This window comes from Aquarana catesbeiana, linkage group LG01 (assembly GCF_042186555.1).
Source record: "Aquarana catesbeiana isolate 2022-GZ linkage group LG01, ASM4218655v1, whole genome shotgun sequence".
Taxonomy (NCBI): domain Eukaryota; kingdom Metazoa; phylum Chordata; class Amphibia; order Anura; family Ranidae; genus Aquarana; species Aquarana catesbeiana.
The window spans coordinates 358800421-358827207 of record NC_133324.1 but is presented as its reverse complement, the minus strand read 5'-3'; the positions used below and the strand labels follow the sequence as shown (position 1 = coordinate 358827207).

The following is a 26787-nucleotide window of genomic DNA, read 5'->3' as shown; positions in this document are numbered from 1 at the left end:
AAGGGCTGTGCTGCTCTCATTCACATCTTACTGAGCAGCTGTACAACACATCACACTGGAAATCCCTTGTTAACCAAGCAGCGAAATTCACTAAATGTATGAGAAATAATACTATTACCAACCTCAGGACCTCATCCATTCTATATTGCCATTACAGAGGAGCACAGCCTTCTACCTATCACTACTTTGCGGAGATGCTTGATGAGACTGGGATCACTTATTTGATACCTCTTCACGTCCTATCATTGTAAAGAACTGCAACTTTAGGTAAGTGACTGTTTGCTGCAAATCAAAATTTCTCTATAATGTGATCAATTTAATACTTTAAGTTGAGGTTTTTTGGGGGGGTTTTTTTGCCTAATGAACCTTTTTATAAGTCAAAGTTCTGAAACGCAATTTGACACTATTATTGGTTGAACTGGATGAATTTGTGTTGTTTTTTTTTTCAACCTATTTAACTGTTTCTTTAAATGTTTCTACTATATACTCGTCACATTTGAAGATCCGGATTATTGTATAGTGTCATCTGTTATATTTTCTCTGAAATCTCATGCATGGAAAAGTTAGGTGAAGAAATAGTTAAGCGTATTGTTCGTATAGATGCCAATGTTAATTACTGACTACAGTGTAGAATGTCCTTATGCAGCCAGAACCCTAAACCCAGTCATTTGTCCTGTGTTTTATGGTAAATGGGCTCATCCCATCTGTGTTAAGATAATTAGTATAAAGATACTGCAGAGGGATCTACTACTCCGTCATCACTATGGATTCCCAATGTAAATGAGTCACACACCAAAACTATATAACTGTTATATAGTTAACTGTGTAACTATAAAACTGTTTTATTGTGTGTGCCGTAGATAACTATATGGGAAGTAAACTGAATATACAAAGTAAAAGACTTTCCTTAGATTATAATAACATAGGCAGAAGCTTCTTAAAAAAAAAATATGTAAAAGATAGTATTTAGCTAGAATTTTACATTTGTGGCACCCAATTGTTATATCATTGTCATTTCAATTGCTTTTCTAAGCTTATTTTACTTTTTTACAAAAAAAAAAGAAAAAAATATATATCTATTTCATGAACCAAACTAGATTCATAACTTAAACTTATTAAGAGACTTGTTCATCTATTTTCACACACATTTTTATTTCTGTCTATGCGAGACTTTTAATTGATAAGGTGATAAACATCTTTATTTCCTGCATTTATATATCACTTATAAGGGGGTATACGTTAATTGTCCACAATTCTCCCAGTAAGTACACTGGCAGTGTTACCTTAAGACTGTAATGGTATTGAGGAAAACTGGAGCGTTCAGAATCTGGGCAGCTGTGTATGGTAGCCAATCAGCTTCTAACTTCAGCATGTTCAATTAAGCTCTGATAATAAAGCCTGGAAGCTGAATGGTTTTCTGTGCAGAGCTGCACCAGATTTTGCACTCTCCAGTTTTATTAAATAACACCCACTGCTGGCATTGGCTCAGTGAGCTGTTTTCCTTATGCCTCGTACACACGAGCGGACTTTCCGGCGGACTAGGTCCGACCGTCTTTCTGACAGACTTTCTGACTAGGTCCAACGTAAACGGGACTAAAAAAAGGAAGTTCAATAGCCAGTAGCCAATAGCTTCCCTTGTGTCATATTTGGTCCGTCGGACCAGCACACAGACGAACAGTTTTCCCAATTTTAGTCCATCGGACTTTGAGTCCGTTGGACAGATTTGAAACATGTTCTATTTCTAGGTCCGTCGGATTTTTATCCCGAAAAGCGGACTAGCCCACACACTATCGGATTGTCCGCCGGACTAATCCCGTCGGACCTAGTCCGCCGGAAAGTCCGCTCGTGTGTACGCGAACCAGGTACTTGGATTAAGCATGCCTGAAAATGTGTACCCCGCATTGGGTGAGTTGTTCATTTTATTCTTCAGAAACACTGAACACAAAAAAAAAAAAAAATTGAAAAATCCTGATAATTTGAACCACTACCCAATAATTTGTTTGCCAGTATTGCAAATATAGCATTGACAGCATTTACATCAATGGCTTATTTGATACCTGTGGGATAGAAGACATAGATAGGTAATCTGAAAATATTAGTGTCCACAATGCACTGTTAATGCATTTGAAATGTCAGTAATAAGAGATTTGCACTGACTCTGCCTGGCAGGGACATTGTGATTAGCATTACTGCCTTCTAGCCTAGGTGCTGCCTATCATTTCTTCATAATACGTAAACTGTACTTTCCAAAAACATACAGTATCTATGAGCAGCTGTCATTAGTCAGCAATGATCTATATAATGTGTATATGTTCCCTACATGGAAATTTTCTGGTTACATTACAGAAAAATGAGAAGAACATGAAAAAGGATCTTTTATAAAACCTGTAGAATGACATTTTTATGAGAACAGACTTGTTAGTTACCTGATATCAGTTATGGTGTCGAAGAAGTACTGGCTAGACAGGTGGGTTTTCACTGACTGCCAGGTGATTGGGCATAGAGAGTAATACGTAAGATGTCCTTAGGTGATGTGATATGGCTCTGCACAATAAGTGTAATGTGTGGAATTCAAGGTGAAAACTAATTTTCTGAGTTTGTGTTAACTAAACATTAGATCAGATGAAGACATTTAAAAAAAACTACACAATTTTGGCTTAGATTCATGGTGTTATCAGCATTATATTGGCAGGATTGTATTCTTCATGTTGTGAAACTTTTAGGCTCGGTTCACACTCTTGTGACTTACGATCCGACTTCTGAGACCCAAATGTCATATCAAAATCACAAAAGTCATATAAAAGTCGGACTCTAAAGTTGCACTGCAAATCACACGGCTTTGGAGTCGGCTAGTGTGAACCAAGCCTTAGGATTTAAGTTAAGGTTAAGTTTAAAATTTGACTGAGATTATGGTAGGGTTGTTTGGGGTTTAAGTTTCAGTCTGGGTTATGTCTAAGGCTAGGTTTACACCTGCAGGTACGACCGAGCATGTTTCTGTGCATTTTCGGCGCGGTCCTGCTCGTTGCATGTAGGGCAGCCAGTTTATTACAATGGGCTGCTTTATGCACGAGAAATGTGGAAAATGCTCCACACCGTACCGCCTGGTGCTGCGGCACCATGGGGTTTAATGCAGGCAAAAATGCACACATTAGCAAATGCACAGGGGGTGTCATCAACAATTAATGTCTAATTATTATGTAGCAATAAGTTACCGATTAGCTCTAAGCAACAAACAATTATTTCTTCTAGAAGTCAGTCTGTCAGCTTTGACATTAATATGTTGCAGTAAAAACTTTTAGGGCTCCTTCAAACAAGTAGTAAGCTGCTTATTGGAGATTCAACTTACCACTAAGAACTAGCTAGATGGATGTTATGCTCATGATTCCTCTCTATGGCTGAAGACAGATATCAGCCAGACACAGACTAGGTAAGTGCCGATGCTGATACTACTGATAAGCAAGGGAATATGTCCCAATGCATGGGAATGTCAGTTCCTGTACTCACCTGGGTTGTGTCTGAAAGCTCAAAGCATACATAGAGCAAAGTCCTTTCTTGTATTAAGATAGGTATGGACTCCAGATAGAGAGAGATATCATTTTGGCTCTGTACAAATCATTAGTAAGACCTCATCTGGAATATGCAGTTCAGTTTTGAGCACCAGTTCTTAAAAAGGATATCGGGAAAATAGAGTGCAGAGAACGGCAACCAAACTGATAAGAGGCATGGAGGAGCTCAGCTATGAGGAACGATTAGCTGAACTGAATTTATTCTCTCTTGAAAAGAGAAGACTGAGGGAGGATATGATCAACATGTGGGGTCCATATAGTGAACTTGGTGTTGAGTTACTTACTTTAAGGTCAACACAGAGGACAAGGGGACACTCTTTAAGTCTAGAGGAAAAGAGATTTAATCTCCAAATACGGAAAGATTTCTTCACAGTAAGAGCTGTGAAATTGTTGAATATACTCCCTCAAGAGCTGGTTCTTGCCAGCTCAGTAGATTGCTTTAAAAAAGGCTGGATTATTTTCTAAATGTACATAATATAGCTAGATACTAACATTTATAGGTAAAGTTTATCCAGGGAATATCCGATTGCCTCTTGGGGGGATCAGGAAGGAATTTGGATCATGCTTTTCTGGGGTTTTTTGCCTTCCTCTGAATCAACTGTGGGTAAAGGGTTGTGTATATAGGGTTTATATGATTTTTTTCCGCTTTTATTGGTTGAACTAGATGGACTTGTGTCTTTTTTTCAACCTGACTAACTATGTAACTATGAAAATGCAGCCTATCACTGGAAGGGCAAGAGAGGGATTCTTTGATTATTAAATTTTTTAACCTAAGGCTACTGAAAAGATTGTACCAGTACTTGCAATGTGCATGTAGTGATCATCTCTGAGTATAAACCTGCTGTGTCTACAGATTAATTAGATCCTTGCAAAGTTAAAAAGGGAAAGGAGAAATGTTCTGTAAAGTAGGTGGCAGTCACAATTCAATATGACAATTGACAGAACAAGAATACTCTGAGATGGATGAAAGAGATCTTCGACATACAGCAGTTCTAGGGTACATGATAAGTCAGTGATCACTAACAGAATACACCAGGCAATGAGGGTAAAGACGATTTTTAAGTTTGAATCCAAATGATACAGACATCTGTGAATAAACCCCAGGGACATTAAGGACATGCATTCATTAAATGCATTTATTCTAAATTAAGTAAATCTGTCATTTGCTCATAGTAGGTAAAATATGGAGTTTGCTGCATAGAGGGCACCAATGCTAAGCTGCATTTATTTTACCTATAGTCCTCCAAGACACCACCACAACCTGGAGAAATGGCCAGTATGTCTAAGCATAGAAGAATATGTGAAGCTACCCTTGCCTTCCACAATAAAGTGCTTGGTACTTGAGCAGTCAGATCTAAGAGCTGTCACTTCAGGGTGGGGGGAGTCTGGATACTACTAAGTTTCAAGTTTTGAAAGTAAACGCTCTCAAGCAGTCTGATGGCTGAGGCAGCGAAAGTAGATACAGCTTACCTATGTTGCTTTCTACAGAGGGAACCTGTCACTTTACATATTATGGACGAAGTACAGACTCAATCCAAGTGTAAAAGAAAAATACTGTTCTAATGCTTGATGTGTCTAAATATTTAATAAGAATCGTTAATGGTGGCAAGTTTTTTCTTGCCCTTTCTTAAGCATAACATGAATCCAAAGATCAGTTCTTAAATTACTTGAGGGATTAGAGGGGTTTCAGTAAGGGTTGTTAGACTGGAATTTGCTCCAAAGGAAGTAGTTAGTGTGAATTCACCAAGGGAATTCAGGATGAAATAGGATAGGTTGTCTGAGAAAAATCTCAGAGCTATAGGAATCTGTAGGTCATGTTAGGGTTCTCTATCAATAAACATATTATCTCCAGGGCCCATTAAAACAGTCAGACTTGTCTACACATTGAAAGTGAACAGAGAACGTGCATTTGGTTTTTGTCTCAAAAAACTATCCAGCTGTATTCATTATTACAGGATTCCTCGTATAGACAATAATAACTTACAGAAAGAGGTAATAGTTTAGTCATCAGACCATTACTTAAACGTGTCCTTAGATAGCCAGTAGGCCTTGACTTGACATGCAAGGGGGCACCAGTTATCAATTCTTGGATTGGTTTACTGTAAAACATAGACCACATGGTGCCAAGATACATGGGTTTATGATTCAGTATTTTGAATAAAAACAGGGCTTTTTTTCCCGTATTAGTTGGATATTGATGTCATCATCGTTAATGAAGTATCACAGTGGTAATTTGATCCTTCAAACAATTAGAAACACTGAAACATAGAAAAGTGATGGCAAAAAAAAGACTGGTCCATGGAGTCTGACACATTTTTTTATTTATATATATATATTATTTTGGTTTTTTGTAGCGCTACAGTGAGTCGGGAACTCTATGTACCAGTGCAAGGACTAAAAGACTTTATTGCACATGAGTTATTTTGTATGTTGCATTTCATTCACCTAAATAATTTGGTTTAAAGATCTTCTTAAATTAAGTAAGCCAATTATGATTATTTTTAATATTGTGTTGTTACAGTAGTATGTACGGCTGTTATTGAGTTTGGCATTCCCACTGTACCAAAAAGGTTACAAGGTTCAAATTTTAAATTTGCACACGTGCAATAAAAGAAACAGCAACAGCCATTGTCATATTAGTCTCATCCTATAAGCACTTTCAAATAAAATAACATGACATCAGTAGATCAGTGTTGTAGGTACATTCACTACATTATGTTATTACTATGTAAAAGATATACCATATGCAGAGAAGAGATCTAGATTTTAAAATACAGTTTAACCACAATGTGATACCAATACCCTAGGCTAGTGATCTTCAAACGGTGGCCCGAGGGATGGATGCAGCCCTTTGCTAGCCTTTATTCATCCCTTGGGGCACTATTTTTTTCTTTGATTTTGAGGTACTATAGCTAACACTGACACTATCAGTGGGTCATAATTCCCCCAACTGACACCAATGATGGGGCACTATTCCTCCCAATAATAACAATGATGGGGCACAATGTTTCCCACTGATAGTAATGATGGAGCACTATTCCTCCTACAGATCACAGGCACCATGCAACTGAACACCACACCTGAGGCATTGTTTACTCTTACTGATGCAGGGACTGGGACATTTTCTACCCTCACTGGCTACAGTAAATTGGCCCTTTGTTTGAAAGTTTGGAGACCCCTGCCTTTATGTACATGAACTGTAATCCACTATTATTTTACTTGGCACAGACATTTTGACAGCCATTAGATTAATATATCTAAAGCTAAAACTTTTTTTCCATTTGGATAGAGTAAGGATTTTTTCACACTCGCAGTGGAATGCAGTACTCTCTTAGGAGCTATCTGCATTCAGATTGCTTTTTAGATGGCATTTAAGAGGTGAGGAGGCATTTAAAATTGGTCTCCTCACTGCCTGCTTTAACCCTATAATGGTACCGCCTGTCAAACTCTGCACCCCAAGTTAAAAATGCTGCTGCTACAAAGTGAAGCTTTATGGCTGTGGCCTCCTTACAGCCCCATCTGGTTGTCTGGTTGAGACAGTTCAGGTAGGCGGCTGGGGAGCAGTAAAACCATGGCTCAGTCGCCCGTTTGGATGCAGGCTGTAATAAAAACAGGAGTCTTAACCCCTTGCCAATCTATGCAAATTGCAAAAAAATGGCTTAAGATTCACTTTAAGAAAATTAGAAGTAAACATATAAATGTGCTACGGTTTCATACCAATAGGTTGGTATGTTATGGCATTATCTCCTGTAACTGTATGAATGTACACCCCTTTTTTCTGTCAGTAGGAACATCAGTATCACTACATATCTATATCGAGAAGTGTGTGTGGGGGGATACATGTATGGTATAGGGCTTGTAATCCATCACACTGGTTAAATACCGCTCAACATTTCCAAAGTACCAAGCAGTGTAGCGCCATTACTGCAACCATTGGCTATTGTAGAGGACCCTAGAAGAGCTCTATTAAATATGTTATGAGGCCTCACATGGTCTATAACATTGGAAAAGCCCCAAGTAAATGCCAGAGTAGGATCATCCACTAAAAAGTCCTCCTATATTCATCTTAATAAATGATAGATGGAAGCCATTGTATGACATACTATTGTGTTATCAATATACCATATACAGGCATACCCCACTTTTATGTACACAATGGGGTTTATATGGAAAGTGCAAAATCAGGCTCACTTCTGCATAGATACCAATGAGCTTCTAACCCCAGCTTGTTCAATTAGCTTTGATAATAAAACCTGGAAGCTCATTGGTTTCTATGCAGAAGTGAGCCTGATTTTGCACTTTCCAGCTTTAGTAAATAAATCCCAATGTGTACTTAAACGTGGGGTATGCCTGTAGTCAGTTTAAAAAGCTGTATTGATAGAATACGGAGGCTGCCATTGCTGTCCTGGTTTTCAGAAAATGCTAGTACTGTGGCTCAAATGCTGATCCAAAGGATTCAGTCACTCCTAAGACAGACCTGAAACAATATTGAGGTGGATAGTCGAGATGTCAAACTGACTTTCTTCATGCTTATTCCAGGTCAGTGACTCAGAATGAATTAAAGGCAGAAATAGCCAGTCAGCCAGTATTCCCAGATGAAAGTCAGCAATGGGATTCTTCATATTTTCTTAGCATTGTTTCTTTTAGGTCAGTAAAGATTTTTTTTTTTCAGATAGCCAATGCTATGGCATGCTAGGCAACTAATTTAAAGCTGAACTCTGGGCAGATATTAAAAAATCCTGAAGAATGCAGATATTCATTCAATCTCTTTCAAATGCAATTAGCAAAACTGCCAAAATTTGACATGGTGTCAAATAAGTGGAAAGAAGAGGGGAATGTAATTTTTCTACTTCTTTACGGTGCAGTCATAGGCTGCGGGCAGGGAGGTGATCAAGTTGTATTGCATAAGTGTAGTGGAGAAAAGTCAGGTCACCAGGCCTGGCTGTGCCTGACAGAGCTGTGTAAATCTCAGGAGCGGATTTACACCCATACAAATCCTTTCCCTGGAATTCAGTTTTATAAAATTTCAAGTGTAAATATGTTTACCACATGTTCTGCAGTGATAATTTGGTAATCCATTTGGTCTCTAGCCTGTAGTTAGCAATCTCTCATGCTGTCAATTTAAGAAACTAGAATTCTACAGAAATTATAATGTTATTGTGGGGAATCTGAAGTAATTTCCTTTGATGACTAAAACAGGAAGATAATAAGAGGGGAATTTTTCCTTTGCTAGAACATATTTTAAATTGTGTGTGTAACTCTATATATAGCTGAAAAGTGAGAAGTCCTATTACCTATTAATACACAAATGGCCTAGATATGAGATACAGAGGCATCACACATATCTAAGACATGAGAAAATGTAATTATTTATTTAAATAGGATACTTGCACTCACTGTAAAATTCTTTTGTCTGCATTCATTGAGCAATGGATTATAGAACCACCTGCAGGAAAAGAACACTAGGTACAAACACTAAAAAACAGCCTAGGGTTGGCCAGTGCTACATCCCCCATCTGCTAACATAGCCTCGGTTAGTAGCATGCAGTTAAAGGACACAAACAAACTCAAATCAAAAACCGCAAACATAACTAGAGGGGCAGCTGCTATGTTTTTCAATGAATGCAGAGAAAATGATTTTGCAATGAGTACAAATATCCTATTGTCTCTTTTGTTCACTGAAGGACACAATGATGATCTGTAGATGTTGACCACTTGACAAGGCAGTATCCACAAGAGCAAAGATAAGAACAACAAAATGGGATCAGAAAGCAAGAGATATCATACTGCTGCCTGGAAGGCATTATACCCAAAACTGGCACCTGAGGAAGCAATAATGTTCACTTTATAAAATTTGTAAAGGTAGTGTATGAACCAAAGACCAAGTGGCCAGTTTACAGATTTGAGAAATCAAAGCCTGGGGACGGAAAGCCCAGGAGGAACTCACAGTTTAAGTGAATGAGCAGTGACAGAAATTGGGGGCTGCAGACAATGAAGAGCGATAATCTGCTGAATCTACCTGGAGATTGCTGCCAAAGAGGTGGCCTGACCCTTAAGCCAAGTACACACAATGAGATTATCAGATGAATGATCGTCCATTTTTTTTTTTGGGATGCTAATCTCCATATCGAAAAAACAAATAGGTTACTAAAGTACGAAAATTCTCGTACGACAGAATAAAAATTCGGAAGCGATGTATTGTGTTGTAGTGTATTTGGATTGTATCTTTGATCTGGTATCATACAAGATACCAGATTATTGTACAATCGCTTCAAAAGCGGTATTTTTTGTATGATATTCTGATCGTGTGAACGAGGCTTAACGGGGCTGTCCATGCTGACAAAGAGGGCACCTAGCATCCAGATTCACCCTGATCGCATAAATCCCATTCAGACAATATAAAGCTCTCTTTGAGATGCACAGGTGTGGGACAGAGTGAAGGTAAATTAATATCCTTGTTTAAATGAAAGGACAAGACAACTTTCAGAAGAAAAGAGGGTCTAGCTCAGATAACAACCTTGTTCCTTTGCACGTCAGAAAGGGGGATTTACGTGACAATGCCACCAATTCCAAAACCAAGGTGATGGCTCTAAGAAGGCCACCTTCTGAAAGAGTGATTGCTTCTGCCTTGATCCTGCAATGTAGGTAGGCCAAGAAAAAGAACTAAGACAAAGAAGGTGAAAATCCTCCAGATGAAGGGACCACTAATCCTAATCCAATAACTGACAGCTGAGGTAGTCTGACTCCAATTCGGCAACCACACATTTTTTGCCTTCCTAATGATTGACACTCTCCATGGCTGTGACATTGTCAAACTGAATGCTGTTTGGGTGATTTTGCAAACTATTGGTGCAGTGCAGAAAATGCAGATGGATAGAGGGATCACTTGAACATTCAACACATTGATTATATAATCACACACATAGGTTGGATTTGATGGACTTGTGTCTTTTTTCAACCTCACCTACTAAGTAACTATGTAACTATGATTGGTAGCGGCGATTCATCCAGCTACCCTAGATCAATAGATGGCCAGAACTCCTACTTAACCATAAGGGCTATAATCTGTCATCACAACTGTCCATTAAAGAAACTATTTTTGGGAGAAAAGCAATGGGGAGCAAGACCAGATTTGTTCCACTTGGAGAGAATTTCCTGTTAAAGGATCCAGGTGTGATTTTGCACATAAGGGACCACTTTGAAGGAGACCACCATTAGACACAGAACTTACATACTTGCAAAGTGACATCCATCTCCAAGAGCACAGAAGATGGGAAGATGGAAATGAAATCTGAGCTTTTGAAGTTTCTCTGGCAGAGGAAACACCCTGGTAAGACTGGTGTGCAGAAATAGCCCAGGTACTCCAGGCAGAAGTAAGGAATCATGGATGTTTTCTTTAGATTTAGAATCCAACGAAATTCCTGAAGAGTGCTCACAATTATAGAGAGATTAGTCTCCATCTTGGAAAACCACTCAAAAGTATAGCGCCCATTTAGTCCACAATCAAGATTCCCTGAAATCATAACAGAACCAACAGTGGGAACAACACCTTGGTGAACACCCAGTGGCTGATGCCAGCCCGACGTGCCACAAATTAGTGATGTTACTCTCCTATCCCCTAGGAAACCTATGATGAATGCTACAGTGAGGTTTACAGTGCAGTTTGTGTGCATATGGTGCCATCGTAAGCAGGATGAGGGGAGGTGCTTCCTCGCTGTTACATGCTGTTCACTGGCTGACCGCATTGGGGAGAGCTGCTTTGAAACAACAAATGTAGTATGTTACATGTTTTTTCATCTGACATTTCTGGTGAGTGTCCAATTCATCTTTCGGGCTTGTATAAAAGAGGGTATCTGGGGAAAAGAGGAAATAAAGGAATAGTAGGGAAATAGCACATTAGCTCATCCACTGGCTCAAGAGGGGTCCTCCGGAAGATGCCACAGCTCCCAGACCTTATCATGTGTTTCCAGCCTATCCTGTATTCTAAGCAGTCATTTTTTCCATTAGCTCCACATCTTTTATTCTGGTGTACAGAGCATCTTGGGAAGGTGGGGAGCTCCGCTTCCAGTTGAGGGCAACCAGACAGCGTGCAGCAGTAAGGATATGTCTGAGTAGTTTCTTGGGCAGTTTGGGAATTTGTGGCGGTGATACACTCAGCAGGAAACATTTTGGCGTCAAAGGAACCGGCACCTCAAATAGGCAGGAAAACAAATGCTGCATTGAATGCCAGAAAGGCACTATCAGGGGGCAACTCCAGTAAATATGGTAAAGAGTACCTCTATTCTTTTGACACCGCCAGCAATGGTCAGAGCTAGATGGATAGATGGTGTGGAGCACATCCGGAGTCAAGTACCAAATGTAAAGGATTTTATAGGCATTATCCTTGTAAAGCGTGCAAAAGGAGCTCTTAGCCGCCTGGGTCCAGATCGTCCGCCACATCATCTCAGGGATTTCTTCATCTAGTATCTTTTCCCAGCAGAGCATATAGGCATGTTTACCCTGATTTGGCATAGAATAGCCATTAAATAACTGATATATGTTGGAGATCAGGCCCCGTCGTGCGGATCCCTCCAAGATTATGCACTTGAAAAGGGAAGGCGCTGAAAATTGTAAATTTGGAGCAATGGTTCGGGCATAGTGGCATATTTGCAAGTATCCATGGAACACCTGGCCAGGTAAGTCATGTTTGTTCTGAAGTTCAGCAAATGTTAGTAGCTTACGAGTTCTAGGGTTCACCAAGTGTCCAAAGTAGAATAAGTTCCGTGTCGCCCAAGGCGAGGACATCTGATGGGTGAGACCAGCAGGCAGCCTGGGGTTACAGATAAAGGAGGTTAGGAGTGATTTTGCAGAGCAGAGCCCATAGTCGCGGGATAGTTTGCGCCAGAGCGATGTGAATTGAGACATGGATCCCAGGAGCCTACCCGAGTCCACCTCTGCATTTGTGTTCTAGAGCAAGCTGTTTGGGTGTATGGGTGCCAGCCATAATTTTTCAATCTCTGTCCACTTATTATAAGATCGTTGGGGAACACTCTCCAGTTTTAATAAATCAACCCCATTGTGTTACTGTTCATTTAAGGGTTTTTACTGTATTTTGCTAATCCTGTTTTGAATGGCCTGCATATTTAGCACTGCCTTTCAAGTGGACCTACAGTGCATCTGAGCACCACAAACCAAAAACACTATTTAATTAATTTTTGATGTTCAACGCAAACTCACCCATCCCTCCATGTCTCCGTGCTTTATTTTGCTGAGAAATCACTTTGAAAAACACTGCCTTGATTTTCTGGCCATGGCCATCTTGAGTAAGAGCAGATCATTCATGTAGCATTTACTTCCTGGAATCCATCTGCCCTTAGCTCAGGTATGCAGGCAGGATGGTGTGCTTAGCTGAGAAAACTCCTCCTTCCCTCCTAACGATGTATGACATCATTTGCCTAGGCCTGGAAACCAGGAAGTAACTGAAGAAATGCAAAAAAAAGCTTAAAACAAGTAAATATAATATACTTTCTATTTATTAATGCTAGCAGCATAAGAATGAAAATTAGCCAGTGTTGATTGAGAGAGTAAAATTCCACTTTAGTCTTTGGCATCTACATTAGGCAGACATGCTCCACTGTTGTCACCACCAAGAAACCCACCCTGAGAAATGTTATGCAGCCGTCACTAGAGTGCATGCATGGAGACAGAAAGTAGAGGCACATGGGCTGCTGGAGATCAGCAGCCCTGAGCACTAAGATGAGGCAAAGCGTAAAAAAGTGAAAAGAAGTATTTAAGAAACAATTGTTTATCATACACAGTGATTAAGAAAATAATTATAATGATATTTACTTCAAGAAATATTCTTACGAATACAAACTCTTGAATGAGATATATTCACACAATATTTGTTCATTAATTCAAATGTATGTTTTTGCAAACATTTTATAAAAAGTATTTATTTTCGTTAGTTATAAAATGTGGTACACATTTTGTTTGATTGTTTGCAGTCCACAAGCTGTAAACCTCTTAAAGCAGATCTTCACTGCATGTGAGCGCCACAAATTGAAAACACTATTTAATTAATTTTTAATATTCAAAGCAAATTCCCCCGTCCATCCATGTCTCCATGCTTAATTTGTTGACAAATCACTTGGAAAAACACCCTTCTCGCATTTGTGGCCATAGCCATCTTGAGTAAGAGCAAATGATTCACATAGCATTTACATCCTGGAATACATCTGCTCCTATCTCAAGCATGTGTTTCGTCAGATTAGGTGACCCGTCAGATTTTGTAACGGAAGTGATGTTCCATCGCCACCATCTTGCTACACCCTGCAGTCGCCCACAGTACTGATACAGTGAGAAGGCGGCAAGTGGACAACTTATTACATCCACCGGAGTCTTGCATTTCACACTTATTTTTTTAACAGTAAACTGAGCTTATATAGTGAAATACAGGATTTTGAAATCCGTCTGACAGTTTTAATGTTGATTTTTCAAAGCAGCGGTGTTCTGTCATATTATTAACCTGTGAGATGAGCAGGCTTGCTGCTGCTTTTAAAATTCAATATCTAAACAGTCAAACAGATTTTTAAATACTGTATTTCACTATATAAGCTCTGTTTACTGTTAAAAATAATTGTGAAATGCAAGACTCCAGTGGGTGTAACAAGATGTCCGCTTGCCCCTTCTCACTATATCCTTACTGTGGACGAGTGCGGGGTGTAGCAAGATGGCGGCGACGGAACTTCACTTCCGTTACAAAATCTGACAGGTCGCCATAACGCACGCATGCAGGAGAAAAAAAACCTCCTCCTCTCCTCCCCTCCTGAAGCCTCCTGGGATGTATGACATCATTTGCATAGACAGGAAACCAGGAAGTAGCTGAAGAAATGTGAAAAAAAAAGTAAAACAACTAAATACTGTAAAACCTTGGTTTGAGAGTAACTTGGTTTGAGAGCGTTTTGCAAGACAAGCAACATTTTTTAATAAATGTTGACTTGATATACAAGCGATGTCTTGATATACAAGTAGGGTCATGTCACAACTAGTGAGTATAAAAGATAAGAGAGGCACCTATAAGTGTAGCAATATGGATACATTTAATGGAAGGTACAACATTTAGCAAGATATTGCTACACTTAGAGTCGCCTCTCTTCTCTTTTATACTCTGTAGCTCCTGCTGGATTTTGCTTCTAATCCCCTTGTGGAGGCTTTCATTTTTGGATGGACATTTTATGGTCACACAACCTGGTCACATTGCTATAATCTTTAAACTGAAGGACCTATGAATAAATGGTTGTGGAACAAATCGTTTGAGTTTCCATAAATTTCTGATGGGGAAATTCGCTTTGATATACAAGTGCTTTGGATTACAAGCATAATAACTGAGAATTAACAGAAACATTCCAATGGGGCCGATGTAGAAGGAAAAAAGGGTGATGTACCATGTTATCCAGGTATGACTACTGTCATATCATGGACTTTCTGTACAACACGCATTTGTGCGAAATGATGAAAAAAATCTACTCTCCATTTCTAAGTCTTGCTTTTACCTGCAATGTGTATTTCAACACTGAGTGCAGCAGCCTGTTTAGGTTTGTAAAAAATCAATTAAAGGAGGACTAGTTCTGAGTAGTTGTAACTAAGTATAAGCACTGACAAGCTATTCACAAGTACGCACACACCCTCTCACTGTAAACCTTTTGTGCTTAGTGAATTGCTTGCACATTGCTTTGTTAAGTTAATATGATCTCTCTTGTAATGGAAATAGAAATCTTTCGACTTGCTGTGGTCTTCTGTATTGAGTCCAAAACAGAGATTTTGAATACCCCAACGTACACATAACTATGCTCCAGTGGAACATAAACACTGCCCTGCCAAAAAAGTCGCCGGAGAGTTCACAAAAGGGCAGCCAAGGATCATTTTCATATGTTGTCACAAGATATGGTCTTTGACCCGCAATTAGGTCACAAGTGTGGAGGGGAGATGAATTCCAATATCAGTAATATTTCTGCAGCAGCGCATTTTGGTTATACACATCCTTTTACTATGTCTAAAGGAATCTTTAGTTGTATTCTGTACTGCCAATACAATTATACTGAGAAATGACAGTTTATTTCAAAGATTCTGTTTATTTTGCTTTGCTATTTCCAAATAATTGTGAATGCAATATTATTTATTTGTATATACTGTACTGTATGGGCATCATTTTAGACGTTCTTTGTTTTTTGTTTTTTTGTTTTTTATTTGCTACTTTTTTTAGTCTGTTAAATACACAATAAAGTGTCCATCTTGCCTGAAAACCAGAAAACTTGTGAATTCCTGTGCACCCTATCTCAAGCAGTTATATCAGCCCTGTCCAATTCACCCCCATGAACTAAAAAATCAAACCCCCCCACTATGTTGAAGGCATTAGAAGAGGGGAAGGTGTTCTGTAGTCCTAACACTTTTCCTAGCTAAGGATGACAAAGCTGCTTCTCCTTAGATACAACATAGTGCGTGAGTGTTGTAGGACAGGAATTGTGACAATCGCCAGGTGAAAATAGAAGGGAAAAAACCCTGAAGAATAAAAAACGAATGCAGTCACCAATTCTAAAGACGGTAAGCTGCAATATATACATTTTTGATTTTTTGTTTAAAACCTCTGGATCCCAGGTATTAAAAGACAAAATACAAGTCTTTTCAGCTGAATTTATTATGTCACTTGCACTAGAATTCATAAAAGAAAAGAAAAAAAACACAGGTTTTCCAGAAGAAAATTCTAAGCCCCCCGTTCACACTGAATGCAGCTGTAAAAACGCGATACTTCAGCACGATTTCAAAGCAGCCAGCTAGTGCAATTTCACATTTGTGCGATTTCATGCACTGGTGTGAACGGGGCTAAAGCCACAATTGTGATGTGCTAAATGGAATTCAAAGAAAGAGAAACTATAATGGTTCTTAATTTAGTCTTGTTTTTTTTTTTTTTTAGCTACCTAATACATATTTGGTTATTCAATGTGAATACTGGTTCACCTTATTTACCAACATTCACTTTGCAAAATAAACACAATGAACAGCCTCTCGTTTTAGCAGTGATTTACCGCTGTTTTAGTGGCACTTTTCGACTGCTAGCAGGGTGCTTTAAACCCCAAAGAAGGGGTTAAAAGCCTATACATTGCAATGCGCAGGGGCGTTTTGGGAGCGGTGTATAACAGCTCCCAAACAGCCCCAAAGATGCTGCTTGCGAGCGCACCGCCCCAGTGTAAAAACACATGGACTTTCACACTCAGGTGGCATGGGAGGCAGTTTTCAGGCGCTTTACAAGCGCTATTTTTAGCACTAAAATGCCTGAAAACTGCCTCAGTGTGAAAGGGGTCTTAAAGCGGTTGTACACCCTGTACAACCACTTTTACCTACAGGTAAGCCTATATTAAGGGTTACCTGTAGGTGCAGGAAATATCTCCTAAACCTCCACGGTTTAGGAGATATTTACAATAAAGCCATGCGCCGATGTCTATGGCTCATGCGCACTTTAGAAGGGGCAGATCATGTTATTTCTAAAGGGGTTATGCGAGACTGACGGCTCCCGCGCGCATGCGCAGGAGTGAGGTCACGTGACTCCAGCCAGTCACAGAGCCAGAGTTCGTGGCCCCTGAATGAAGAGGGGTGAACATGGATGACTGCTGTTAGTGGGGACAGCGGTGACATCGCAGGCTTCGTTTTCAGGTAAGTGACACATAATGGGCTACTATGCGGTGCATAGTAGCCCACGGTGCATAGAGGCTATGCGATGCATAGTAACCCATTATGCTTTACCTTTGCAGGGAAATAAAAAGGAAGTAAAACCCATTAGGGTTTACTTCCTCTTTAAGCAACTGTGTTGAGTTCAGGCTTTACATCAAAGAAGCAAACTGTAACTAAAATTAAATATGATATCCAGGCAAACCAGCATTGGTAGCTTTTATATTTCTCTCAGTATAGGTTTCTATTAAAGTGAATCTATCACATAAAAAGTAATATTACAACATTACAGAACTCACTAAAACCATGTCAGATGTGTAGCAAAAGAACAATAATGCCTTGTATTTAAAGGTTTAATGCTATAAGTAAGGAGCTTTCACAACTGACAGTGAGTATACATTTTGTACTAATTTTGTACTAAAACAACAACTGTAATAACATTAATCTGTAGACTGATCAAATCATCTGTATGCCCATGGGATACTTTCTAGATGACAAGTTCCCATTAAAGCATAGGAAACTTCAAAATTCTCCTTTGAAGTGGGGCTGTTCCTGCACTGTAAGGGTTAATTGCTCACTTAGGTCTAGGGTGCATAGTAAAGAAGATTTTCCTAAGCCTAGTACACACTATCAGTTTTTTTTTTTTTTTGTTCAACTCATCAGGTTAAATGAAAAAAAAAACTGACGGCTCAGGTTGGATCTGCTGTACTAACAATCCGATGTTAGTTCAGCGATCGCCCACGCTGAGCTATTGTGTTGTGTTCAATGTTGTATTTATTGGCTGAGAGCGCTGATCGGTAGCCGGTTGGCTGCTGGTTTTTCAGCATGCTCCTCCGTCAGAACCTGCCCAAACGGCCCGTGTGTACTAGGCTTTACCCAACCCTCTACTACTCTGCACTGCTAATCTGTTCCCCGTAGAGCAGGGTTTTTCAACTAGGGTTCCTCCAGAGGTTGCTAGGGGTTAGATTGAGCAAAGAGCAGTTTCTGCCTCTCAGATAAGTTCCCGCTGACACAATTGATTTTTTTAGTTACAGTATCTGTAAGCGGGTTATTCTTCCCAATGACCACAAGTGCAAGGAGCATTCTTCCTAACACCAATGTAACATGAGTTGTAGATACAGTAATAAATATAACATTGGTTCATTGAGACTAGAAAGTTATTTCAAGGGTTCCTCTGCATTGAAAAGGTTGAGAAAGGCTGCCATAGAGTTTTCTTCCCCATGCTCCAGTGGTTTAGGATACTGCCGTCATCAAGTCCAATGCAGGGTCTATAGCCCTGCATTGGATGTGATGACGCAAAGGGACAGTCCACTGCTGGAGCATGGGAAAATGCTGTCTTCCAGTGGAGCGGAGAATTGGATAAGTGACAGTGGTTTTACTCACTCCTAGAATAAAAAAAAAACAGTTAATCCTTCCAGTGTGGGAGCAGCCCCACTGCAAGGATAAATGTTAAGATTGGGTTTTAAAGCAAATTTGTGGGACCTGAATCAGGATCAGGATGATAACACCACACACTGTCTGCACAATTACTCAGTTCATTTCCAGATTAGCATAATAGGACCCTGTAAACCTAATTCACTCCATAAGGCTGGATTCACACCTATGCATTTTTAATGCTTTTTGCATTTTACAGATTTGCTCTACAGAACGTGTTCCTTAGGAAACCATTTTAATGGGCTGTAGTGCAAATCTGCAAAATGCAAAAGCACTAAAAATGCATAGGTGTGAATCCAGCTTTAAGGTGTATTTCTTCTTCTTTTTTTTCTTTTTTTTTTTTTTTGTTCCAAACAATTTTAGTACAGCTCAAAAACAATAGTGTGCATTTTGCTTTTTTTTTTTTTTTTTTTTATCCTACCTAAAACAAACTGACACTGACTTAAATTTTTTTTTTTTTAATCCTGCCCAAAATATACTGATGACCATGACCATTGACCCTTACTTAAAGTGGTGTTCCGGCCGAAATTATACTTTTTAAATAAAAATACCCCTATAATACACAAGCTTAATGTATTCTAGTAAAGTTAGTTTGTAAACTAAGGTCTGTTTTGTTAGTTTATAGCAGTAGTTTGTTATTTTATAAACTTACATCAGGCCATGGCCATCTTAAGTGTGGGCATCTGAAGCCACACTGTATTTCTTCCTGGATCTCATCCTTGCAGATCTCGCACATGCTCAGTGCAGCACAAGCAGTGTAATAGGTTTCAGGTCAGGTTTCCATAGCAACGGCAGTGTCAAAGAGTTCCCAGAAGGCATTGCAAACAGGAAATGATGCGATGGGCCACAGCCAGGGAGGAGGAAGTGAAAAATGAATACAGCAGATATACAGTAGGTGCTGAAAAAAAAAAAAAAAATATCCAATTCGTTTACAGTGCACAGTTTAGTGAGGGATGCTGAAGAGTTGTAAAAATGAGTGGAACTCCACTTTAACCCAAGCACTGACCTTGATCAAAACTCGATCTAGCTATTTTTCATTATTATTATTTATTTATTTTTTACACACACACTTATTTTTAAATTCTCTCTACAGAGAAAGAGAGAGATACAATGTATCTCTCCCCTTCATTCACAGAGAGAGAAAAACACAGGGGCCGGCTTCACGTCACCAGAGGCTATCACAGCGATCAGGTGACCTGGATTCGAGACCCCCGAACGTTAGTACGGGGCCCAGGGCTCTCGGCGAGACCCCGATCTCTGTGCTGGGAGTGCACTGTACAGCATGCTACCAACACAAAGACAAATACGCATACATGCGGCCACACGAAAAGAAAGCCCAGTCCAGTGAGGCCATGTGTATGTGTTACGTCGGCGTGAAGGGGTTAAAGAAGAATTCCAGGTATGGATATTTTTACAAAGTTAGGTCCAACTTGGACCAAGGAAATTATGCATGTGCCATACTTGGCCAATCCCGGAAGAAGCTGGAAGAAAACTGTAGTATAACAGTATGTAAACTTTTCATCAGGGCCATTTGGGTGATTTCTGTTATCATTATGATTTTAAAAGGAGCCAAAAAACTATGTGATAATAAATGGCTTTCATGTGATCACTATCCTTGAATAAAAGTTTAGTCATATTTTCAATATAAATGCCAAAATTTCACAATTTCTGCCAGGGTATGCAAACTTTTGAGCACAACTGTATGTGATAATTGCATGTGAACAAAGGATAAAAAAACAAACCAAATATACTTGAGAGTCCAAAGGTGAAAAAATGTCATTTAGAAGAATTATTAATAAATATTCACTACTACAGTGCTTGCTGAAGTCTTCCAGGTGCCGTGCCGAGCAGTTGCCTTGCTGCTTAGTAAACATAGGAGGTCCCTCACTTGGCACAGGTGCCATTCAGTGTACACTTTACAATTTCTCAATGAATAAAGAGTATACTCTGATTGAATGAGAGACGGGGCAGTGACATCTCATCTAATCAGAGAACATTTTGCACTCACTGGAACAATGCAAAGTGTTCCCTTAATGGCACCCATGCCAAGCAAGAATCTTCCTGTGTTCACTAAGCAGCAGGGCAGCCGCTTGGCATGAGACCCAGAAGCTAGCAGCAGTCATTGTAGTAGAGGTGCCTACTACAGTGGTTTCCCACTTCCACAGTGATCCCACAGGTATGGAGCATGCATGCTTACAATGGTCTAAGCTGTAAACGATGTAAAAAATATGCATACCTGGAATTCAGCTTTAATAAAGTGCCCCAAATGTACTTAGTTCCTTGCCAGTCCACAAATGAACTGAGCAAGGATACTTGCACTGGGAGGAACTTGTATTTATCATGCTTAGCTAGAACAAGCAGGGCCATTTGAGTCCTCTTGTATGAAATTGTATTGTAACCATACTGTCTACCCTCATATTGTAAAGCGCTGCGCAAACTGATATATAAATCCTGTATAATATTAATAATAATAATAATAGCATACTAAAATTAGCATACAGATACATTCCAATTGTAAAACAAAATTCACAAGGGGGCTTGCATTTTTAATCTGAAGTGACCAGGCACACTTTCATTTACAGTACTGAAATTGGTAATACAATGTGTAAAAACTACTGATTTTTTTTACTGCCGGACATTTATTTAAGGTGTTTGAAAGCATAATTTCGCAAGTTTTCCCAAGAAAAGTTAGATTTCTATTTTATATGTATTTCTTTTGTTTTGTAGGAAGTTTTGCTTTGCCCTTGACTATAAAATGCAAGACTCAATTCCGCCAAACGTTCACAGCAAAATGAGGTTTCAGAAGATGTTGGTGCAGTGCCATCTAGTGGATTATATTTAGATGACAGCTTGAAAGATCAGTTCAGCGGATTCTACTTTTGGAACTATGGCTGCAAGTTCATTAACTGCTACAAAACTTATCCAAGCAACTCAGAGATGTGACATTACCATCAAGATTCACTACAACTACACAGGAAAATCTTTAAAATGCAATGGAGATCAAATGGATAAAACCAGTATGCTGTTTCTTATCATATGCAGCTTTATAGTACTGGAAAATCTGATGGTACTCATTGCCATATGGAAAAATAACCGATTCCATAACAGGATGTACTTCTTTATTGGCAACCTAGCACTTTGTGATTTACTTGCGGGAATTGCTTATATAGTCAATATCCTTTTGTCTGGAGCGAATACATGTACTATTTCACTTACAGCATGGTTTGTCAGGGAGGGCAGTATGTTTGTTGCCCTGGGAGCATCCACATTCAGTTTGCTGGCTATTGCTATTGAAAGACACTTGACAATGATAAAAATGAGGCCTTATGATGCCAATAAGAAATATCGTGTATTTCTGCTCATCGGCACCTGTTGGCTTATTTCCTTTTCATTAGGGGCCTTACCAATACTTGGATGGAACTGCATTAACAACTTAGATGACTGTTCTACTATACTACCTCTGTATTCCAAAAAGTATGTTGGGTTTTGCATTAGCATTTTCATAGTCATCCTCATAGCCATAGTCATCCTCTATGCAAGGATCTATAGCTTGGTGAAGTCGAGCAGCAGGAGAGTCACAAACCACAGCAATTCAGAAAGATCAATGGCACTCCTTAGGACTGTTGTCATTGTCGTGGGGGTGTTTATTGCCTGCTGGTCACCTTTATTCATCCTCCTTTTAATCGATGTAGCCTGTAAAGTTATGGAGTGCCAGATACTGTATCGAGTTCAATGGTTTATTGCCCTGGCTGTCCTCAATTCAGCCTTGAATCCTCTCATCTACACTCTGGCCAGCAAGGAGATGCGACGGGCTTTTTTCCGCCTGGTGTGCGGCTGCTTGGCCAAGTCCAGTGCCTCAAGGTCTCTACCGATTCAGCCAACACCTGACCAAAGCAGGAGCAAATCCAGCAGCGGCAGTAATTCCCCAAAACACAAAGGAATTATACAAATCCATTCTCAAAGCAAGGACAAAAGTGAATCTTCATTTCAGAATGGTACCATCATCAAATGACTTTCCACTACGCATGAGTAGTTCACAGTCTGCTCTGTATTAGGGATAAAGAGACTAAAAAAGACAGTAGAAACTGTAAATATATATATATATTTTTTGTTTTAGTTTTCCTGCACTTAAATTATAACAACTGACATAGTAACATGATGCCCTATATTTAATGCATGGATTTCTACATTTTTATACAATGCTGTAACTCAGGTAATAGATTGCATGTTACAATCAGTTACATCTTCGATGCTTGTATGCAGAAATCTCAGAATCTCGTCTATACAATTTAAAATTATACTCAGTGAGTGTATATCTTATATCAGTAGACTTTTTCTAAATTAAAAAGATAACACTATTATGCAGCAGTCTTATTGAAAGGTCAACAAATAAAAATGTTTTTTACATTATGTATTTTGGGGTATTTAGTTTGGTTGTTTGTTACTCAAAAAAACAATATTTCTAATACCATAACAGAGAGTGAATACAGAGTGTTAACCCGGTAGACTGATACTGCAGGCTTGATGCGGCGTAGGTCTGCTATAGTACTTGTCAGAACACAGAGAACCATGTACATTACAAAAGCTGGGCGTTATATATATAACAATATGAATCTGAAAGGTAACAGTTCTTTTTCTTACAGATTATTAGGCACAGGATGAAGGATCGCCCATTATATGAACCTTCATATAAGCCAGTTTCCAATTGCACACATTGCATTACAAAATGCTGTCATTTTCTAGAAATGCCACGTCAGGTATTGTTTTAGAATAGAAGATGCCCTGTCATTTCTGTTATATTGGGATGGGTGTGACTGCCCCTTATGCCGTGTACACACGGTCGGACTTTTGGACCGGACTGGTCCGACGGACGCCGACGGACCAAATCCGGCGGACAATCTGATCGTGTGTGAGCTTCACCGGACCTTCAGCGGACTTTTCCAGTCGCAAATCTGACGGACTTTAGATTTGGAACATGCTTCAAATCTCTACGTCGTAACTCCGGACCCAGAAATCCGCTCGTCGGACAAACACCCACGCTAGGGCAGCTATTGGCTACTGGCTATCAACTTCCTCATTTTAGTCCGGTCGTACGTCATCACGTACGAATCCGTCGGACTTTTGTGTGATCGTATGTAGTTAAGTCCGTTCGTTAAGAAGGCTACCGCAAGTCCGCCATTAGTCTGTCGAAAGTCTGTCGGACGGGCTGTCGGACTTTTGTAGCCGAAAAGTCCGACCGTGTGTACGCGGCATTACAGTTTAAGTAATGATAGATGTATCCTGATTTGCTGCTATAGGTCACACAATATTGCTTATTGTTCTTTGTTTTTTTAAATGAAAGTGACTCTAAACAATATCCTTATTCTCCAAAATGAATCCATACTGGCGGCAGCGACCGGAGCCCATCCATGTGTGTTATTGCAACGAATGAATATTCACTGTTGAAACACTGATTCTCAATCCGGCCAATCAGAAGCGAGTGTGAGCCCCGTTTTTACCGAATCACTGGCAGGGGAAACTGCCAGTGATTCAGTAATTGTGACGAACCAACCGGGGAGGGGGGGACGGACTGTTTGCCACCCCCCCCAAAAAAAAATTCCACCAGCCATCACTGATCCATACACATGGAGGTCTCATGACCTCCCTATTAATGGGACGTGGCAGTGGGCCTTAGAGAAGATTGGTCTCATGTTTCCAAGATTCAACTTGGTCTTGCTTCATCAACAATTGGTGCTGGAAACTTATTGGCTCTGTAATCCTATGTTCATTAAATTGTTAATCATCTGTGAGCTCCAAAACCTTTTCCCCTCACATACCCCTGTTTGGAATGAGCAAAGCTTTTTAGCTTAAGTCATGTTGTGCACTGCTCTATGTACACTATAGATCCCTTAGCCATAAGCCACAGTTCATCACAGGAGCAAGCAAGAGAGGGTGGCTATGTTTCAACATACAGTGGGACCATGGAGAACAAATGCAGGCACCTTCTAACAGGAAGGAATATCACAGCAACACAAAAAATTAATTTGGAGGAGGCTAAGAACAATAGAATGTACTTATTTTGGATTAAGAATACATACTTGAACAGATTTTTTTAACCAGAATTTAGGGTCATTTTAAGACCATTTGAACTATGGTACAAAATATCTTGGCACGCCGTGCTACAATTCAGAAAATATAGTTTGTCACAGCTGCAGCCATTAGACATACAGAGATTTTATTGGGGTACAGATTAATATATAGCAGTGATATGCTCTGGATGGCAATGGAGGGGCTCTAACTGCAAAAATAATGGTCCACTAAAGTAGACTGAAGCTTACTGGTTAGGAATGCTATATGTTATTAGTGGTTCTGTCCATAGCAATAAGTCATGTTCAAATAATCAGGTTTCTTGTGCAGATGAGAAAATTTTAAAGTGAAGTATGGGATTCGTAAACAAAACAATTATACTTGCTGTACCTAGGTGGATGGAACACCACTGGTTGCTCAGCTCTCAGAGAACTGGTGGCTGTCAGTAACTGGCTCTCTCCTCTGCCCCCCCCCCCCCTCCCAGCGCCGGTCCAGGCATCTGGGTGAAACCGGACTGTAAAGTAAGGCTCTTTTAAGAGCCTGGCCTGGCTCTATGACGTCAGCCGACAGCAGGCTTTAGCCCACTGTCAGCTGAAAACAGGTCACAGGAGTGCAGAACGAACTGATCCATAGGAGAATTACAGCAAAAAAAGCGTTGGCTATTCCTTGTTAAAGCTGAACTGAATGTGCAGCTCAGTTTACATGCCAGGCATCGCTGAGAGTGGGCGGGTAAGTGAATTTTATTGCAGAAGAGATACCGCATCTCTCTTCTGCAATAAGAAAACCTGCCTGCTCACAATGAATACCAGCTGAACTTCCACTTTAATGGCCCACACTTTTCCTTTAGAAAGGGTTAAAACAACTCAGGTTTTTATTGCCATGTGTCCCTGCTAGGTAGATTTACCCTCTATATCATGGCTATTGTCACAAAGATTGAGACATCCACAATTTTAAAGCTGACACAGATATACGGTGAAGGTAAATCTTTAATCAGGGACACCTTTTCTTGTGACAACTGCCTATGAGGGGCATTTTCCGTACTTTATGGAGATTTCGTGTCACTTCCTGTTGCATCTGCATGACAGCAAATTGAGGGAAATCTCCCCAGCAGAAATAGACAGCAAAAAACAAACTCGCAGGAGTTTTAACTTTTCCCTACTCTCTCCATGAGCTGCTCCATGAACATGACAGCTGACAGACAGGAGGAAGCCTTTACAACAAAGGAGGCTGATAGGGTCTCTTCTGCCATAAAGAAATCTCTGCCTGTCAGAACATTTTAAATACTATAAGTGGGTTCAATACCACTTTAAGTTGCTCCTAGCATCTTCTTAAATTTCATAGAATAAGCTGTAGGTTTCAATGCATTGTGTTGCACAGCATTGAGCACGTCCTAAATTTTGAATGGATAGCCTATGGACAGACTGTGATCAGAAATGAATGGGTCTTTAGAGGTTCAGTCCTTACCCTGTCACTTTAAGAGAACTGTCAGCAGCTACATCATAACTAGATCAACAGCACTATAGATGACAACATGGGTCTAAATTCTAAAAAGTGCTTAAAGTAAAAATAGTCCCGAAGTGCAGGGAAGATGGAACCCTCGATTGGCCACACCAAGTGTGCAGACCCATGTACTCATACAGAGAATCCCTCCAATGCAGTAACAAAGAGACATACAGTAAAACACTTGTAGGCAGGTGGCCTACTGTATGTTTAGTTAGCTTCGGCTGCCCAGATTGGGGGGGGTTAATGCCTTACCACCTTCCCTGTGTGTTTTCATAGGCTTTTTGCTGTGGTCCAGCCTCCCTCCCGTGTTGTATAAAAGGAGAAGAGGTCCAAGTCCCAGGGGAGCTGGGACCTAAACAAAAGACGGGACATCTTTAAGAGTTCTCTGCACTGGATGCCAACTCACTAGGACATCCCATGGACATGGACTTTTCCACACAAGCCTTTCCATGCATAGACTATTCCCGAATATGACTTCACCTAATCAGGTACGTGGGGCAGCTTCATTTAGATG

The 26787-nt window shown here is 39.9% G+C and overlaps 1 protein-coding gene across 1 annotated transcript; it reads left to right on the top strand.

The window, feature by feature from the left end:
- Window positions 1-23114, top strand: S1PR3 (sphingosine-1-phosphate receptor 3). Its single transcript, XM_073632955.1, has 2 exons — window positions 1-267; window positions 21432-23114. The coding sequence occupies exon 2, from the start codon at window positions 21592-21594 to the stop codon at window positions 22714-22716; it is 1125 nt and encodes a 374-aa protein (XP_073489056.1). The 5' UTR covers window positions 1-267; window positions 21432-21591; the 3' UTR covers window positions 22717-23114.
- The last annotated feature ends 3673 nt before the right edge of the window (window positions 23115-26787 follow it).

Coding starts and splice junctions, on each gene's coding strand:
- S1PR3 (XM_073632955.1), top strand. CDS start 21,592: ATGGCTGCAAGTTCATTAACTGCTACAAAACTTATCCAAGCAACTCAG.